This window comes from Glycine max, chromosome 10, assembly GCF_000004515.6.
Source record: "Glycine max cultivar Williams 82 chromosome 10, Glycine_max_v4.0, whole genome shotgun sequence".
Classification (NCBI taxonomy): Eukaryota; Viridiplantae; Streptophyta; class Magnoliopsida; order Fabales; family Fabaceae; genus Glycine; species Glycine max.
In genome coordinates this window covers 9966513-9985598 of record NC_038246.2, presented here as the reverse complement: position 1 = coordinate 9985598, position 19086 = coordinate 9966513, and the positions used below count along the sequence as shown (strand labels likewise).

The 19086-nt window shown below is 29.7% G+C and overlaps 2 protein-coding genes across 2 annotated transcripts; both read right to left on the bottom strand.

Annotated features, from left to right (window-relative positions):
• Window positions 1–11408: 11408 nt before the first annotated feature.
• Window positions 11409–12212, bottom strand: LOC100791955 (uncharacterized protein At5g39865). The gene has a single exon (XM_006588813.3). It carries the CDS (start codon window positions 12210–12212, stop codon window positions 11409–11411), a length of 804 nt encoding a protein of 267 aa, XP_006588876.2.
• A 1612-nt stretch (window positions 12213–13824) lies between these two features.
• On the bottom strand, window positions 13825–16397 carry LOC100306050 (uncharacterized). The gene is made up of 4 exons (NM_001249846.2): window positions 16249–16397; window positions 15547–15648; window positions 14989–15149; window positions 13825–14182 (listed from the first exon to the last, which is right to left on the bottom strand). The coding sequence occupies exons 1-4, from the start codon at window positions 16340–16342 to the stop codon at window positions 14075–14077; spliced, it is 465 nt and encodes a 154-aa protein (NP_001236775.1). The 5' UTR covers window positions 16343–16397; the 3' UTR covers window positions 13825–14074.
• Between the last annotated feature and the right edge of the window lie 2689 nt (window positions 16398–19086).

Below are 19086 nucleotides of genomic sequence, written 5' to 3'. Positions count from 1 at the left end.
TTCTGGATGGTGTTCTTGGTCACTTGTTACATAAGTAATTGAAATGCATGTAAGAATTCATAGTGGTAAAAATCTGATTCTGTATAAAAATTTAGATTTGAAATGTATACCAGGAATCTTAATCCCATTTATTTACTTGTAAGATGAATTTTATTTGTATGCTTGTAAGGATTTAATTTAACTTTATTGTAATTAAAAATGTTTTATAAATTTAAAGATTTAATTACAAACTTTTGAAATATAGAGACTTATTTAATACTTTTCAAAACAATAGGTTAGTTTAACTAATTTTTAAATATATGGAAGACTTAATAAGAAATAATTATTTAGCGACTTATGAAAAGCTAAACCACGCAAGATATTTTTGAACTTTGTGCATTTTACTAAATAAAAAAATTATTATTTATTCAAGAGTTTAATATTCATGTGGTGACGATATTAGCATTGGTATTACACATTACATAGACAACTTTTTAGTTATTATTTTTACAATTTTAATGTTGTCACTGTAGTGTTCATGGTTTGGTACGAGGAGAAAATATGGAACTTGGGAGAGATTTTGATACTGGTGGTCAAGTATTTGTATTTCATGGTCAATTTTCATTTTGGGTACAGGAAATTGTCCAGAGGGCTAACAACACCCCATGTAACACACTTCTTCTGATGTTTTTTTTATTGATTAAAATTTATTGATAAGTATAAACTAGTATAAAATTATGGGTGAAATTCATTAAATAAAAAATGATACTTACAAAAAATTAATGATTTTTAATAAATTTTAACCAATAATAATAAAAAGCCTGTTGATGATGTAACAAAAAGAAAAGCAAGTGCTGAAAAGAGTGTGTTAGAGAAGTATTGTTGGCATTTCTCTTTTTCCTATAACATTAAGCCTGTTAAGAACCAAACTTAAGCATAATAAATTGTTCCTACTATTATTTTTCTCTACACACATATTAGCAAATTGTGACATAGGAGAATTATGTTCTCACAGGCCAATGGCCATGACAGATCAATTATACTGCATTACCCTCATTCAGTTTGCTTTAATTTCAGGTGAAATATGTAGTGGAACTTGCTCGTGCTCTAGCCAACACAAAAAGGAATTTACCGTGTTGACCTATTGACTAGACAAATAGCTTCACCAGTAGAAGTGGACTCTGGCTACGGAAAGCCTATTGAGATTTGTCATGCCCCTCTGATGGCAGTGACTGTGGCGGAGCATACATCATTCGTCTTCCATGCGGACCTTGTGATAGGTAATTACCATGTGAGAGTTTCCATTCGGGCTCGTGGGTTCAAACCCTCTTGCTAACAAAAACTAACAAGTATCAACCTAACAAGTAACATTTTCTGATAAAAAAGAAAAAAAAGGTCATAAAATGGATCTTGATTAGTAAGTACAACACATTTGATTCTTGCAGGTACATACCAAAAGAATCACTTTGGCCTGACTTGGCTGAATTTGTGGATGGTGCTCTAGGTCACATTGGTAACATGGCAAGAGTTTTAGGGGAGCAAGTGAATGGTGGGAAGCCAACATGGCCTTATGTTATCCATGGTCACTATGCTGATGTTGGGGAGGTAGCAAAACACTTATCTAATAATTAATACAAAATTTAACTGAATATATCAATTTAAAAGTACAGATACTAAGACTAAGTTTGACCAAAAAATACAGGACCAAAAGTATATTTTCCCTAATCTTTTATGTTAACTAATATTTCCTTGATTGTTATCTAGAGGAGTCTAGAAGAGTGGCTATTGAGGATTCAGCTTCCCCACATGGCATTCGTCTTCTGATAGAGGACTATCATTATGCTTCTGATACTGAACTCCAAGCCTTTTCGAAAGAACTTGTAGAGGTTGGTCATGCTAACAAGAAAAATGAGCCATGGTGGCCAAACATGCAAACTTGTGAAGAGTTGATTGAACTTTGCACAACTCTCATAAGACAGTATCCATATGAAGGTTATGTCCTTAACCGATCAACCCTCAGCAGGTGTTTCATACCTGAGAAAGGCTCCCCTGAGTATTATGAGCCCTTGCTAACAACCCTCAAAAGGCATTTTTTTAGAACAATTACAGCAAAGAATCAGACCCTTACACTCACAGAGGTGTTGTCATTTATCAATGCAAGTTACGTATGTGGTTTAATAAAGCTTGTAAACAAAGATGACAATGAATTATGATATTGTTGAAGTTGGCTATGGCAATTGGTCAGCGGTTTTGGAGTTTTTTTTTTAATTAAGTGTGAGAGTGATATGTGAATTCGAATTAACTCAAATTTGAATCAAATTGTCAGCATATTATCAATTGTGTTGGACTTTTGTTACTTTGTCATTATAAACTTTATCAGATGTTAACTAAAACTTAAAAACTTAAAAAATGATAAAGATAAATTTTAGATTTTTTTTTCCATATACAATACTGTATAATCTATTTCTGCAACTTAATAAATTTTAATATTTTCAGGTTGAAGAAAAGTCGGAATACCACTCTCCACTAGCCAAGATTCTGTTTCAGGCCAACTCATAAATCAAATGGTACATTATTGGTTGGATTCAAAAGAAGAGCATAGGAATTGAAGGTTTATGTCACTTGAGAGACAGTGAACAGGACATTGGAGTTGAAACAGAATCTATTGTGCCAGTGGAAGCAAAGTTAGTCTTCTCTTTTGACACTAGCTTCCTATATTTTACATTTGATCTTGAGAACTTAAACATACAAGAAGGTATATTTGGTCCTTTTATACTAGAGTGGGCTATTTGTGGTTTCTACCTATGATAGATTCACAGTTCAACATGTTGACCATACGGTTCTAAAGATAGCACTTGATGCCCCTGTTGTTACAGTTGCATCACTATCTTGTATTCGGTGAGTTTCTTTTTGCTTTTTCATTTTTTCCCTTTTCAATTTTCTATAATTTCATATCCATTTAAAACCTTCAAAGAGTTGATCATATTTGGATTCAATATGTCAATTCTATTTAAAGGGGATTCAGAGTGGAACAATTTTGTTGCATGCATTGGTGAGAGAACTGCTACAATGGCAAGAAGTTTAGGTTTGACAAATGTGTACTTAAGAATGACTCTAGTTTTAATAATTTATCTTTAATCTAAATTCATTCCTTAAAAAAAAATCAAAATGCTATAAACTTTATGCCATTTTGAAGTAACTAATATAAAACTTGAGATTCTTCACGAATCAGAAGTGATTCTCAAACTTTCCAAAACCTACACACAAATATTTTCGTTCATTAGTTACATCTATACTACAATGAAGGCAAAATGTTATGTCAAGTTCACTTTCACTAGTATGGTTTCTGACCCAACATTTTTGCTAGGCTAGCTATCTTTTGTTCAACTTGTATGAATTGATTGCGTTTCATGGGCATATTTTTGTGACCCAACTTTCCTTTATATAAGTTTCTATATCATACTTGACTAGACCTTTGTCCTTCGACCCCAAAAGTTAGGACAACATTCTGATTTTTTTAGTTGCTGCAGATTTTTGTGGACATGGATTAAAATTATGGCTACTGCATCGAATTTGGTCAAAAGTGGTTGACAACAACATTGATTTGCTGTTGTTATCCGCAGTTCAATGTTCTGTGTCATCAATGTGCCTAATCACACCTACCAAGTTCCCAATTGGAATTTGGAAAGTAAAAATTATTCAGGTATGTATTTAGTTAAATATCAACAGTTGTTCAATTCAATATACAGCTTCCTTACACATCTGAATGAGCATGAAGTTTTTTTATTTCCCTAGTTTGCAACTGAACCTACCATTATTATCCTTTGAATTGATGACATGATCAAGCTTATCAAGGATGAAAGTCAAAATGAGGATTAAAGTATAACTGAATCTAGGAGGCATCTATCCCCAGTGCTTACAGAAGATTGTTGTATCACAGGATCCTTGTTGCGACACTTAATTACATAGTGATTACGACGACTTGACAGTCTTAAGAAAGGCCTATATGTTCAATGAATTGAATTATTTTCAATTTAATATAGTTAATAGCTAGCAAATATTGTTACACATACATACATCTTTGTATTGTAATTAATGGTCCAATATATTGGGCCATGATTTTTTCACACTTGTCATATGTACATAAATGATTTTATAAATATTAAAAATCATGATGATACTTTTGGTTGACATAATGTGCATCTTATTTAATTTATAGGTACCAGAGACCAACATAAAAAAAATTCATCAAAAAACGAAAAAAAAAAATCACGACATACTAAGACGATTTCAATAACCGTCGTAAAATGGAAAAACATACAAAGACGGTCTGCGAAAACGTCTTAGTATGTCAAAGTCTAGTCATGCTACCTACAACGGTTTTATCACAACCGTCGTAAAATCATGTACATACAAAGATGGTTGAAGGAAAATCGTCTTAGTATGTAATTTTTTGCTATGAGAATTTACGACGGTTATACTATAGCCATTGTGAATTTGTAAGATATACTTAGACGGTTATCTAATTAATCGTCATAGTATTCAGCACTTACAACAACAATTTTGGGAACCATCGTAAATTATATGTTACATTTTACGACGCCAACTTTAATGACAGTTGAAAACCGTCGTAACATGGTCTGAATAACTGACTTAGAATCGGGTTTTTCTAGTAGTGAACATAAAGTTTTGCTTCGCTTTTTCTCTTTATTCCCATCAAAAGAGAAAAAATTGAGAGAAGAAAATAAGGCTTTGCACTTGGAAGATCATAGAATCAATCTTGATCTTCATCAACCTTTCATCATTTCATTATGGCTAGTCCAGGTACGCTTCCACATTTAATTTTCATCATGATTTTGAGTATGAAAACATGATCTTTATGCAGTAATTTCTCTCTCTACGTGGATAGAAAACATGTGGTTAGAATTGATGATTGTCTGTTGGAATCAAATTAGGTTGATTGATTGAATCCCTACAATCATACCTAAAATCACTTTAAATTAATGATCAATAAGTAACAAGTAATTTGTAGTAAAAATTGTCTTGGTCTATTGAAGTAAAATCGGAGGATTATTAGTTTATCAAAATTTTGATAAAATTTAAAACATAATGACTTTAAAATTATAATGACTTCGGAATATTTGTAACTTATATTCAAAAGTATTATATCATGCAGTCCTAAAATCTGTCTCGAATGTGAAAAATAATCCTTCATATGCCGGAGAAACATTATTTTCTGCATAAAAATATTCTTTTTAAATTTTATGATCAACGTATGTAAGTTTATTTATTACTTCATCAAATTTTCTTTTAGAATGACATATTTAGACAACAACTTAAATTTTTTTAATACATAATTATTATTTTTTTCTAAAATAATTTTAATTCTAAATTTTCTTTGGGTGTGCACCAAGGATTTCTCTTCCATCTAAAAAAATTAGGAGTGCTCATGAGTCTTGGTCAATCCATGACCCAATCCAACCTAATTATATTGGATTGAATTTTTAAGTGTTCAGGTCAAATTCGATCTAATTCAATTGAAGATCCGATCATGCAAGGATTGTGTAATAGATTCTATTTTATTTAATCCGGTCCAACCAATATCATATCATTAAATTTATTATTACAAGCGGAAACACAAGCATTATCGCGCCTGTGTTCATATTTTTATTTTGCTATTGCATTTTTATATTACTATATGCATTGAAGGGAATGATAGTAATATAGAGAACTTTAGTTATATAGACAAAAAAAATGTTAAGAAATATTTTAGGAATAGAAGTAAAAGTAAAAATACTACTTATGTATAATATTTTGATAATTGATAATTATAAATCTTTCTTAATTGACAAATCAAACAATGTATGTATTTCGGAAGGAGCTTTAGCTTCCCTGCAATCACAGGAAACCAAGTGTCAATTATGCCATTATTTTTAGTTAACTTGTAAGAAAACATATCAATAAAATAATAAATATTAAATTTGAATAATTTTGGACCTTTTCAAGGATTCTTCTTAATTCTCTGTAGAATACATCATTCATAATTTCTTGACTTTTGAAAAACTACAAAATAAGTCACCCATTATGAGTTTGATTTCAAATTTATTAACATGAAACATGCGGACATACTATTGTCTTCTTCTCCAAGCAGCTAGTGTGAAAAATGTCAGTAAAAATCATAAACTCGAATAGGTGTTACATGTCTGTCTTTGTAAAGATTTTCTCAATTGATTATACTTATCAATAAACTCTTAATGTTTTTTATTTTTAAATTTGAGAATCTGAACAGAAATAAGTTAATATTATTTGTAATATAAGTTTGATCTAACTTCAACTAAAATAATTCATTTTAATTTTAAGCTTTATTTTTTATATTTAAAAATCTAAACTGAAATAAATTCTCATTTATTTTATAAGTTTACTCTAATCTCATATTAAGTACACCCCCTTTTAATAAAAAATCATAACCAAAATAATTTTATTAAAAATGGAAAATATAGAGAAATTGAAGACATCGATTAATTATATAATGGAAAACATAGACTTGTTTCGATTTCTTTAGAATTTTAAATACTTTGTTTTCTTATTTTTCATTTTTAAAATTTTAACTCATATAAAATGAATAAACTAAAACCTACTAAGAAATAAAAATGGTTATACATTAGTTGTGAGAAAAAAAAATTAATTTTCCTGTATTTTATTCTCATTCAGGATTCAAAATAAGATTTAAGATGTAAAATCATAAAAAAAATATGAAGTGAAAGAAATATGAGATGAGAGATAGTAATTAATGTATAGGTATACATACACATGGCTAGAACCAAAAGAGAATATAAAATATGTCTTCTTTTTCTCTTTTTCAATCTATCACTCTAGTGAAAATATAGTTGTTGCCACTCTTGTGTGTTTGTAATTCTGTTTTTCTATTGTGTTTTTTTACACTAAGATTCAATTTTTTTGGATTTCCTTTTCTTGGAATATGGAAATTTTTTAAATTACTATTTTTCCTCTTAAAAATAAATGATTTAAAAATTATAAAAAGTCATTCTTAAAAATAGGTTTATAATTATTTCCGTTTTAAAAGTTTTTTTCCTGCTTTTAGTTTTCTAAAGTTTATTAAAAAAATTTAAAACAAATAAAAATTTTAAAAAACGAATTCTGCTTTTATTTTTCTAAAATTTATTATATTTTTTTAAAATAAATCAATACTTTAAATTTACTTTTTCTTTTAAAAATATTTTTCATTTAACAAAAATGATGGGTTACTTACTTTTAGAGTTATCAGCATGCAATTTTAAAATTTATTTAATTTAAAAAAAGAAAGGAAATTTTAAAACCCTAAAACTGGATTAGATAAAAAGGGAGTTTTTTTGTTACCCTGTTTGAGTTTTAAAATTAAAATCATAATTTTCACTTTTAAATAAAAAAATCCATTGTTAAAAGATGGTTTAAAATTATGTTGCGTTTCAAACAGTCTTTTTTCTTGCTTTTAGTTTTGTAAAATTTATTTTTGTTTCTATTCATCATGTTTTTCCCACTTAAGAATATAATAAGATTTTGCTATGGATCTACAATTCTTGGTTGTTGTTTTTTTTTTAACTTCAAATATCATATTTTGTTATGAAATATCACTAAAGGACACAAATACATGCGGGAGGAGAGCGTGTCAGTTACCATTCTTAATTACTTATATTTCCAACCAAGTAGTCTTGAGAAATAAGATACATATATTATGTTTGTCTCCCTCATCATCATGAAGTACAACAAATAAGAAAGATTCAGAATAAATAGGAAAAACTTTTAATTGATCAATCTGGTCATCTTCCTAATCCTCACCTTCTTTATCCTACAACATCCACCTAATCATCAAGCTCTTCTTTATCGTAGAGCAAAATGAATTCTGATTAATATAAAAGATAAAACTTAGCTGATAAAGCATATAAGCATCCAGATGATATTTGTATACACAGACGTTCCCTTAAAGTACCACAAATGAACTACAATGTGTTGATCTCAAATGGGTCACAAAACACTCATAGTATTTGCTTATTTGGTATCTGCACATGCATAAGCCATAAATTAAATACTCAGTATTCTAAATTCTAAATCCAATCTTGCTCTCCCATTCACTTGGTACAGTTTCTGTTATTTAAGTATAGGAAGAACACACATAAAAGATAGTTTGGATACAAAATTACAAATGACTTCTCTTAAAAGACAACTTCATTAATGGAAATAAATAAATGAATAAAAAGATTCAAAATCTGATGCATCAAATATTGCAGAGGCCAAAAAAAAAATTTTGTAGAATTGGTATAAAAAAATATCTTACCCACAAAAAAAATACAAAATAAATTAAAGGATTTCAAAACTAAAGGTTTTGCTTGAGTTTTGAGGAAAAAAGTTCACAACTTTAGAAACAGTGAACAGCTAATAGTGAATGTTTAAGTTATATTTCTTCAACATGAAAAATAGAAAGAAAGAAAAAAAGAATATACAAATAGGATGTAAGGGTATTAATTAAGGAATGAGGCCAATTGCAAAACAACTCTACAAAGTATATTTTTCTAATGTTACATCTGGAATGAAGTTAAAATTGGTGTTTGTTTTTAATGATGGCATGGTCTTTGAACCACACCTACTAATATAAAGAAATCAATTATTTGTAATTTTAATTTTTTTTTTCCTTCATTACAAAAGATATGTACTAGTTTATTGTCGTGGGATTGTCAAAAAAATTAATCCAAATTTCGACAACATCTTCCATTCCTAAGTTTCAAATAAAAGGAAATAACTGAGATAATAGAATAATTATAAAACATATAAAAAATAATTAGATTTTATTAAGAAAAATCAAATTATTTGGTAAAAAAATGTAACATGACCAAACAAAACACATATTATATATGTTTCTTTTATCATATTGTAGTATAGCAGTCAAAGTCCATATTTTCGTATTAAAAAAATCATAAAAATAAGAGGAATGAAATACCACAAAAGAAAGAAAGAGGTTAACTAAACAAAGTCAAAAGATAATGAGACACTTCCTTTCTTCCTTTCCAAAAAAAAATATGCAAAGTGAAAAGATATACATATTAAGCACACAAAGATCAGACACATTTTAAATGGCCATATTAATGTAGCATGATAGTGAGTATGCACTATTAAATATTCATGTAAAAACAAATCTTGAAAGTTAACATGTTAGCTGTGAAGGCTAGATAGCTGGTCGCATGTATTCACCCAATTTTTTATTACATTACCACTTTGAAGTGTCTGTCAATCCTCTCATTTGGGTATTGGCCTGATAAATTCAAATGAAGCTAAAGCTCGAATTTGTTTTCAATGATGAGATGGTCTTTGAACCACATTTACGAATATAAAGAAATCATAAAAAAAATAGAAGTATGACTTCGTTATATAATTTACAATGAAATATTGATTCTGTTGTGTAACCAAAATCCCCAAAAAAAATGGAATATTGATTCTGTTGTGCATAAATGTACAATGAAATCAAGATTCCATTTTATTTACAGAAAAGAAAAAAAAAAGAATACCTTCAATAGTGTAAGTGCAGAGAGGGAAAGAGGAAATGAATGAATGAACAAAGAAAGGAAAAAAAAAAAAAAAAAAAAAAGAGGAGAGAATAAAAGGAATGGAGAAAGGGAAGAAGGGGGTATTTTGGGTGGGGTGGGGAAGGGTATATTCGTATTTGCCCTAGGCTGCTAGGGATTGGTTGGAGCTAATAATAATACCCTAAGCGTTATCAAGAAAATCTTTTGTGGGCTTTATCATGTCAGGTTCATGCTGGCCCTTGTGTTGTTATAGTCTTCGATTCAATAGTCCATTTCTTGATCCACTTTTATTTTTCTTTATCAATTTGTTGACTTCTTTGTAAATGTGTTCATAATACGAGTAGCCATAGGTTCAACTTGAGGATTAATTTTTCATATTTAGATTTAAACCAGCTATGGTTAATTAATGTTGGACAGGAAGTGAGTTAACATGATATTTAGACAAGATATATTGAGACATCATACACCATTAAGTCATAAAGTTTTGGAAGTAAAAATCTAAAATTAAGTGGTGGTTTTATTATTGTTATCTAAACAATATTAATTTAAGTTTAGTATTTTTTTTTTATAACTTAAGTTTAGTAATTTTGTAATTTGTCAATCCCCTTTAGAAAATTAATAAATTTTAAAAAATTATATGACATTTGAACAGGCTACGGAGACAATATAAATCTATTTTATTTTTTAGGCAAGACAATATAAATCTTAAAATATATCTTTTTGGGATTTTTCTTTTGAATTTTCGGAAACAAATGGCTTTAGTGTATTTGTCATTCTTTCAATTCAAAACCCACTATCCAGCTGGTATGTGGAAACATCAATTTGTTATAAGCCCCCACCATTTTCAAGTAATTGTTTTCGTACAAAATACTAAAGTTTCTAAAATCTCACTTTATGAACAGGTTAGAATAAGATGAAAAATAACATAATTTGTATTATATTTTTAGTACATTTTTAAAATATAATTTTTTTTAATCATGATATCAGTATAAAGATATTCCTGTTCAAAACAATGATAAATCTTTGTTGGAGTTCTTAAACACACAAAGGTAAGTATTTCCCTCCCAACATTAAATTATAATAAAAAAATTTAAAAAATATAATATTTTGATTTCACTGAAACATTATATCATTAAGAATAATTAAATAAAATAGGATGTTATATCCACAGTCCACACACTCGTCAAATTTACTTTAAGAAATGTCACGTGCATGCTCCCGCAATCATAAGGTAGCCAACAACATATCCACAGAATTTTCCTGCTTCTATTTTGATCCTCTTTACCCTTGAATGATCATTGTTTGTAGTTCCATTTTCTTCATCTAGTTCCGTTTTCTTTTGCTGTGGATGACCATAACAACAATGACATGCCTTGTCCAACTAGTTTTCACAAGTTCTGCTTCAAAAACCACTAACTCTCTTACTAAATACACGCAACATTTTCTCATAGAAACATTAAACACAAATTTTCATTCAATAGGTATCCGGAACTAATCATAAACAAGCTTCTGATTAGTAACTTGTTTGTGCAACTTTTTTATTTGTCCCTGCATAGCATCCGCTTATAGTTCTTCCATCTAAAGGACTTAGTACAATCACTACAATGTCCATTTCTAAGGACTCTTAGCATGTTTGGTTCTACATTTTGGATATGATTTTCCACATCTTGGATGCGATTTTGAGAAGCTAATTAATAATTATAGCTTCCACACCCCGAATGTGATTTTTTTCTTTCTCAACGGCTTTCCAAACACGCTATCAGATACATTAGCAATACGTTACAAGTGAACCAAAAGTTAGAAGATAATTAGAAATAGGAACAAATACACATAACCTTGGTCTTAGACCAATTTCTAGTAGCAGCAAATGGTGCATTTGACAAGTCCATTCTCATTGCATTCAGGACACCTGATGAAGCATTCATTCTTGTTGTCACCATTGGTGGTGAACACTTTGCAACTACCATTACAATTGGAACAAATGGAAAACCTCATGCAGGCACAACCTTTGCAAGGACCATCAGCAAAGTCCATTGGTGTTCCTTCCAAAAGCTTTCCAAGCCACCCCATCTCATGCAATCCTACAACTTCATCAGCTCCTCCAATGTACCTCCCTTTAATGAAAAGCCTTGGAGGGATCACTTTGCAACCCAAGATCTTCCACAATTCCTCTCTATACTCCAAGTGTAGAGAAACATCCCTCTCATGGTATGTTATCTTGAAGCTTCTCATCAAAAAGCGTACCGTGTTGCAGTCCTGAAATGTTTTTCTTATGCCTCTCAAGCTTGTGGTGTAGAGAATCACTGCTTGGCTTCCACCTGGTGGATGTATCTCTTCAAAATCTGTTAGAGATGGGTACTCTTTGACTTGAATTTGTTGATGCATGCTTTTACTAGGACTAGAAACCACTAATAAGTTTTTCTCAACAAGCTCTTTCTCTTTGGAACCTTTGGTGGGTGTGGCTTCAAATCGCATTTCTTTTAACTCATAATGCTTATCATCTTCACTTCCATTGAGGCCAATCTCTAGTTCAGCCAGGTTGTGGGGCTTGTGATCTTGATCATCATAGACTGGTGGATTGAGCTGAAGGGCTGGACCTTGTTTCAAGTTGGTAATGGTTGGAATGTGTTTCAATTTTCTAAGGAACCTGCTTTTCATTCCTTTCAAGTCTAAATTGGATGGCATGTGAAATGAGGGAGAGACTAAAAACTTATGGATTGGAGAAAAAGATGAGGTGAGAATGATAGCACACTAGGATATGCTGAACTGAGGACAGAAAGGCTGAGGATAAGAGTGTTCTTTAAGTTCTAAAGGCTAAAAAAGGTGGTTACGGAAAGCTGTGCAATGTTAGAATGCTTTACTAAGTTTTTGAATAATCAATGCATGCTGTGGGGGCAAGGTTGACCCCTCTCTCCCTTATCTGATCAGAGTGCATGACCCATTACCAAACATTTGGTACCTCAATCATCATCTGGACTATGAACTATGATGGATATTTGTCAACTAATAACAATGAAAGGAAAAAAATTCCCCTTCATTGGTTACATACTAGAAGGGGGAACCATGCCAAATTGCCGGCATTAATCTCAATCATGCACATGGTTATGTTGATTTAGAACCACTATTACTAAAGAGTGTCCTTGGACCACTGATGATGCCTAGTGCAATGGAGACGAAGTGTGTGTGCCCACGGTCATGATTAGTTACCATTTGTGTACATGTTATGCCTCTGTTGTGAACAGATTGAGGGAAACAAAGTATACAATCATGTACTACATTCTAACTAGAAATTGAATAAAATAAATGAACAAACATGTAGTTTTCTTTTTTATCTAAACAAAAATGTAGTTTAGCATTGAATCATTTAAGTTACAAATTTATCTATACTTTGTTCACAATGTTGAAGAAATTAATTATTTGATAATAAACAATATGTCAATCACCTAAACTAAGTACAAGAAACTCTGAAAATTAGTTTTCATACATATAAAGAAAGAGAAAAAGGATTATACATGGAAAGTGTAGAATGTTTTACTTATCCATCATGTATAATAAGTTTATTGACTTTTAAAATAATTATCTTAAAATAATTCAAATGATGATTTATAATTGAATGACAATGTAAAACTATTTTACACTTTCGATGCATAGACAATAAACTCTTACAAATCTCACTCAATTTTCTCCACATTTTCCAAAAATTTAAATTTCACCCCAACTTTTTACCATTCCAAAATCATTCTCAATTTCATCCCTTACAAAAGTGATATACATGACAGAACCCTTTTTCCAGAGATACCCCAGATAAGGAGTTCTTCCATTTGCAATCAAATGTACTATGTAAAAAGTTTTATGATCATTAGACATATATGTACTAAAAACTCCAACCAATTGTACGTCCGTCACCAAATGGGTATCTACGAACATGTAGTCCTTGCGCAAGTAATATTATGATCATTAGACATGGGAATAACATTTTGGTAAATCCACTTTTGAAATAAATGCTGCACTGATACTCTTTAAACCAGATTTACCTTGATACTCATATCAAAATCGAGCAGAGTACAAAAACTTATGTACCAACATTACTATGCTTCTGGCATTATCTCTTATACAGACTGGGATTTTGGCATCAGACTTTTAATTTTATTACTTGGATGAGATGACATGTTCATCCCTAGTTCCAAATATTAACGTGGGCACTCTATTTTATATGCAAGGAGGAATATATCATTACATCACGATAATACCCTCAGACCACAGTCAAAATATGTGTATAAACATTGCACAATGTTGATCTACCTTCTGAGTGTAGTAAGAATATAGAAAAATAAATAAAGAAACACATAGTTTGTGTTTTCAATCCCAGAAAATACAAGACATTTTTCTGATTCTTAATTCAGACACTGGTCATGCTGGATTATAGAAGAAGGATCTGGTAACATAAAGGTACTTTGCAGTTTGTACAAGTAATTTATATAGATCTGTTTCTGATCATAGATTTCGATGACCAATTTCAATTAGCTATCAGCCACAGAGGAACCAAACCCAATATCAAAACCAAATGTAATGCAGGTTAACTCATGCTTGTTTCCATCGAACATCTTCATCTTCAAAGTGTATGAACCCTGCAAAATACAATAGATGGTGAGAGCTGTGAGATTGAAAAAAAATCGCATTGAACAAGAAACAAAATCACATTGTATAATTAAACACTCTTAAAAATATAATACAATGCTTTAATTAGAAACCTAAACACCTTCTCAACAAAGCCCCATGTAATTAGGCAGTTGGTATGCCATTAAATAGTACAAGTCTAATTTAAAATATGATAAAATACAAAACATGAGCAGTCAACTAGGAATTTGTCAATACAGCCATTCATGAAAATTGCAAAAAATTTCATGATTAAACAATACTTCCTGTTGGCTTGCTGGATTAAAAGCAAGTTGCAATTCAAAAAAAAGTAGCAACATTAGAAATAAACAAAATTTCAACACACTGAAATTGTCATTTCTATATTGGTTAAAGGAACTAGTTTGTATCATTTACAAGAACATTCACTGGAAAATTCACATCAATGATCAACCATATCAAGTTCACCCTCCAATTCCTATATATCAATATAAAAAAATTGAAAATGATAAAACACATAATATACTAGTTCTAAGTATCAAACAATATAAGACCCATCATCAGATTCAGTAGTGCTCAATATAAGTCAATCCCCTATCTTAAGATGTTTACATGCCATAACATGCGTATAAAGATTTCTTTCCAAGTTCCAAATTCCAATGACTATAGGAGAAGCCCAATTTAGGAAGTTAGAGATTGGATTGGATGCAAATCTGCACTTGTACAGATCAATAGATAAATTTCCTCTTCCAACAAAATACACACACATGCTCAAGGAATAAACAGAACATTGACTTACAGGTGGAGTGAATCCAGGTAAAACTTGGGAATGAGCAATCACAAAATCACCAGCTGAAACAGGGCAAGTAGTTTCTCCACAAAGGTCATGGGTCTCACTGTGTATGTGCCATCCGAAATATGACACATCAATCACTAGCTTCCCTCCAGATAAAGCTTTACCTGAGTCATGAAATGGTTGGATTAGAGAAAAGAAAGAAATTTTTTTATTATCCACCGAAACCTCATCCATCCGTACCTCGAATTGCACCACTATGCTACATAGTACATATACAAACAAACAATCATACCAATCGCATTGAAATTTCCAAATAACTTTACTTTCTATGTTAAGAATATACATCACAAATAAACAAGCAAGCGAAAAAAGCCTTATCACACTAGGTGAAGTCAGCTACCAGGATCACACACACAACAAGAGGCATGTGGTGAAAACAGAATAAACATATAAAATAAGTAAAATAACAAACTTTCAATTCACATGTGCATAAAGAAATATGCATGAAAATGGATATAACAGAAACTAAAAATAATAAAAACATGTGAAATCACAGGGTACCTGTAGTTGCAGCAATGCTGAATGTAGCAGGCTGGCCTCGTGCGATGGGATCAGGAGATATTTCAACCCCTTTGACCTCAACATCATAGTCAGCTTTCTTATCTGACATAGATAATTAAGCAATATTTTATTCAATAACGGGCAAAGCAGCAAGAATAATAGTATGATGCAACAAAACAATTTGTAAACCATTAAATTTTAAAACTAATCAACGAGAAGAATCCCTGACAACTAAAAGACAACTTCAAGTAATTATTCAATATGTTAATTCAACTGAACAGAACTGATTATTCAATCAAAGTCAGATTATTAATATAAACATAAAAATATCCCCAACGGTAAGTTTCCTAATTGAATAAAATTAACACCTAAAAACAAATAAGAACGAAATTGACGTACGATCCAATATATATAAAAATAAAAAATCCGTACAGAAAAACCCAATTGTTTAATCAACCATTTTCGTGGGAAAGTTTAAAACTTTAAGACCACCCTTCAAACCCTAAATCAAGTAACCAATATTCCTAATTTTTGTATGTAATTTCCTGCAATATCAAGGATCACGAGGAAACTAAAACCACGAACAAAATTTAAAATCTTTAAACCCCCCCAAATAAGAACTTGATGACATCATATGTTAGGAAAAAAAAATAAAAAAAAAAAAGAAAAAAAGTAAACATCAAAAAGGGTTAAGAGAGTAACCGCAATAGTGAATATCGGTGGCGTTGGAAAATCCGTAGAGAAGACAGAGAGTTGAAAAGAAGAAGAAGAAGAATTTGGAGCTTATCATTTCCATGGATTGTCGTTAGCAGCACAACTAAGAAAGCACCTTCGCTTGCGCAGGTTAATTTGCTAATATTCTTCTCTTTCCCTCCTTTATATAGGAATGGATAACTGGATAAGCATGGATACTAAAATGGATATCGGTAGTTTTTATTTTTCTGTTGTTTAGATTACGCTGGCGTCCCTTAATTACAACAGGACTAATAGATTCTGTTTTTCAACAGGAAACAAAAAAAAAACGTTAAATTAATTCATTGATCCTGAATTATTTGATAATTTTTAATGGATAAAATTTTTATCTTTTAAACATTAAAAAAGTCTTAATTATCCTGTTTATTATGAAAAAAAATATTAATTAATTTGAAATTTGATAGGAAATAAGATAAAGTGTTTGGTCAAAAATTGTTTTCACTCTAGATTGAAATCAATTTGATCCTCTAATTTTTTTAATATAATTCAATTTAATCCTTTCGTCTAAATTAGAATGATGACGTGGGAAAATATGTGTTTTGTGATGATTTTAAATCGTCATAAAGTATGATTTTTCAACATGGTTGATTGGATTTTGACGATAAAATCAAATTGAATTATTTTTAAAAAATTAGATAATCAAATTGAATCCTAAAATAACTAGAAGGCCAATCTAAAAAATAAATTAAAAGACTAAAAAACTAATTTAACCAAAACATAGTTAAGTTCTTTTAAAAAAAACTATATTTATTATCACTATTATTGTTATTGTCTCGTACTATTGTTGTTGTTGCCTACTATCACTATCATCATTGTCATTATTGTTTTGTAGGTGGGGTTGGCAGTGGAAGTGGTGATGGAGGCGACAACATCGATCGATAGTAGATAATAATGATAATGACAACACTTACGATGATGACGACAATGACTATAGCGATAACTACAACAATGAAGATAATGGTGATGGTGGTGGAAAAGTCGACGATAATGATAATGTTGGAGTCAATAACCTATGGGGTAAAACAATTATGGGAGATTTATAAAAGAATACTTAGATTGAATTGACCTACAAAGATGAAACTTTTTCAAAAATCTCTCACAATTGACACATTAAAAAATTCATAATTTTATATATTTTCAAAAGTAATGATTCAATTCAAATATTAAATACTCAATTAAATTTGAGAGTTTTAAGGGTAAGTACATTTATTTTTTAAATATTTGATATTTTAATTATTTATCTTGCATAAAAGTAACATTGTAACAATAAAATAATATTTATCAATTTTATTTAAATGTTCATTTAAAAATATACAGAAAATGCATATAAAAATGTCATATGAATTATTATTAATATTATTTTCTAATAAATAAAATAAAATTTCAAATTAAAAAAATCTAACATATTTAGAACAAAAGAAAATACGAAAAATAATATGCAATTTTTTATTTTTTATATATTAAATAACTTATTTTTTAAAATATGTAAAAAAATATTTGATTATTTTTTAATTTAAAAAATATTTTTTTACAAAAATAAAATTTCAATGTCAAAATACCTCTTAATTTGATTTCTAAATCTATAAAGAAAAATGAAGGTAATATTGAAAACCCATCCTCAAAAATAATATTTCGTAGATACTATTTCTTTGCTAAAAATTGATTTTTGTATATTTTTAAAAAAATAAAAGTCTTTAAAGTTTAAATATCTATTTTCAAATATTTAAAATATAACTTTCTTGTTTATTTTACAAAAATACAGATAAATCATAACTTTTATTTGTTAAGGAGTATATATCATTCGACTGGAAAAAAAATATAATTTACACTTGGCATTGATTCTCAATTTAAATTATAAATCAAACATTTGTTTACCCTTCTGTATATATAATTTTAATTCAATGGTTTCAATAAAAATATTATAATAATAATATCAAATGATGTGCTAATTGATATAAAATACAATGATATTATTTGATTTATAATATGTTTGGTTCATCTTTTATAACCCAATAATTTTGATTTGAGTAAAAGTTACCAAAACCATCATTTTAACCTTAATAATAATTTTCAATTTTTAAAAAAATTAAATCAAACATGCTATTAGAATTAGGGGTAATTTATGTTCAAACTACAATTCCTAAAATGAAGATAGATAAATTACAATTAATAACACGTATTTATTGTTAATTATTTAATATAATTCAAAAATTCAAATTAGTTTTTTTTAGTTAATATTGGTATCATTATTTTATAACTATATTGACATAGAAAAAAAATTAAACATTAAAAAATTATAAAAAAATGAATTATAAGAAAATGAAATTAAAAAAATACGCAGATGTCTTTCCAGATTTCCCTTTACTCGCTAAGCGCGTTGATATTGAGCTTAGCCGTTGATGCGCACTAAGCGCATTGAGCTCGCTTAGCGCAATGACTCATTTGACACTTCTTCAAAATAGCTCATTTTTGCCTGAAATTAAAGAAAATTTAACATTAATTCCATGTAAAGAGGTTTCTACTGAGCAGAGATCAAAACAAAGCAATTTTATTTACAATCCTACCAAGAAGAACCATAAATTGGGAGATTTATATACATTTTGGAAGACTTTTCTATACAAAAGTTAGTCGTAAACGACGACTAACAACCACCAACCCTTCCACTTCCTCCTCCATTCGCATATCAACCTCAGAGTCAATGATTCATGTCATTGCGCCGATTCCAAACACACTTCCTACAACTCAAGACCAACTAAATTCGACCTTTTTAAGAGAGTCAATTCCCAC

Bases quoted from the DNA above. Each gene is read 5' to 3' on its own strand.
- LOC100306050 (NM_001249846.2), bottom strand. From the start codon at position 16,342: ATGGAAATGATAAGCTCCAAATTCTTCTTCTTCTTCTTTTCAACTCTC. The intron at 15,150-15,546 runs GTACCCTGTGAT...TTCATGACTCAG, and splicing joins CAGCATTGCTGCAACTACAG to GTAAAGCTTTATCTGGAGGG. The intron at 14,183-14,988 runs GTAAGTCAATGT...TGTATTTTGCAG, and splicing joins TACCTGGATTCACTCCACCT to GGTTCATACACTTTGAAGAT.
- LOC100791955 (XM_006588813.3), bottom strand. From the start codon at position 12,212: ATGAAAAGCAGGTTCCTTAGAAAATTGAAACACATTCCAACCATTACC.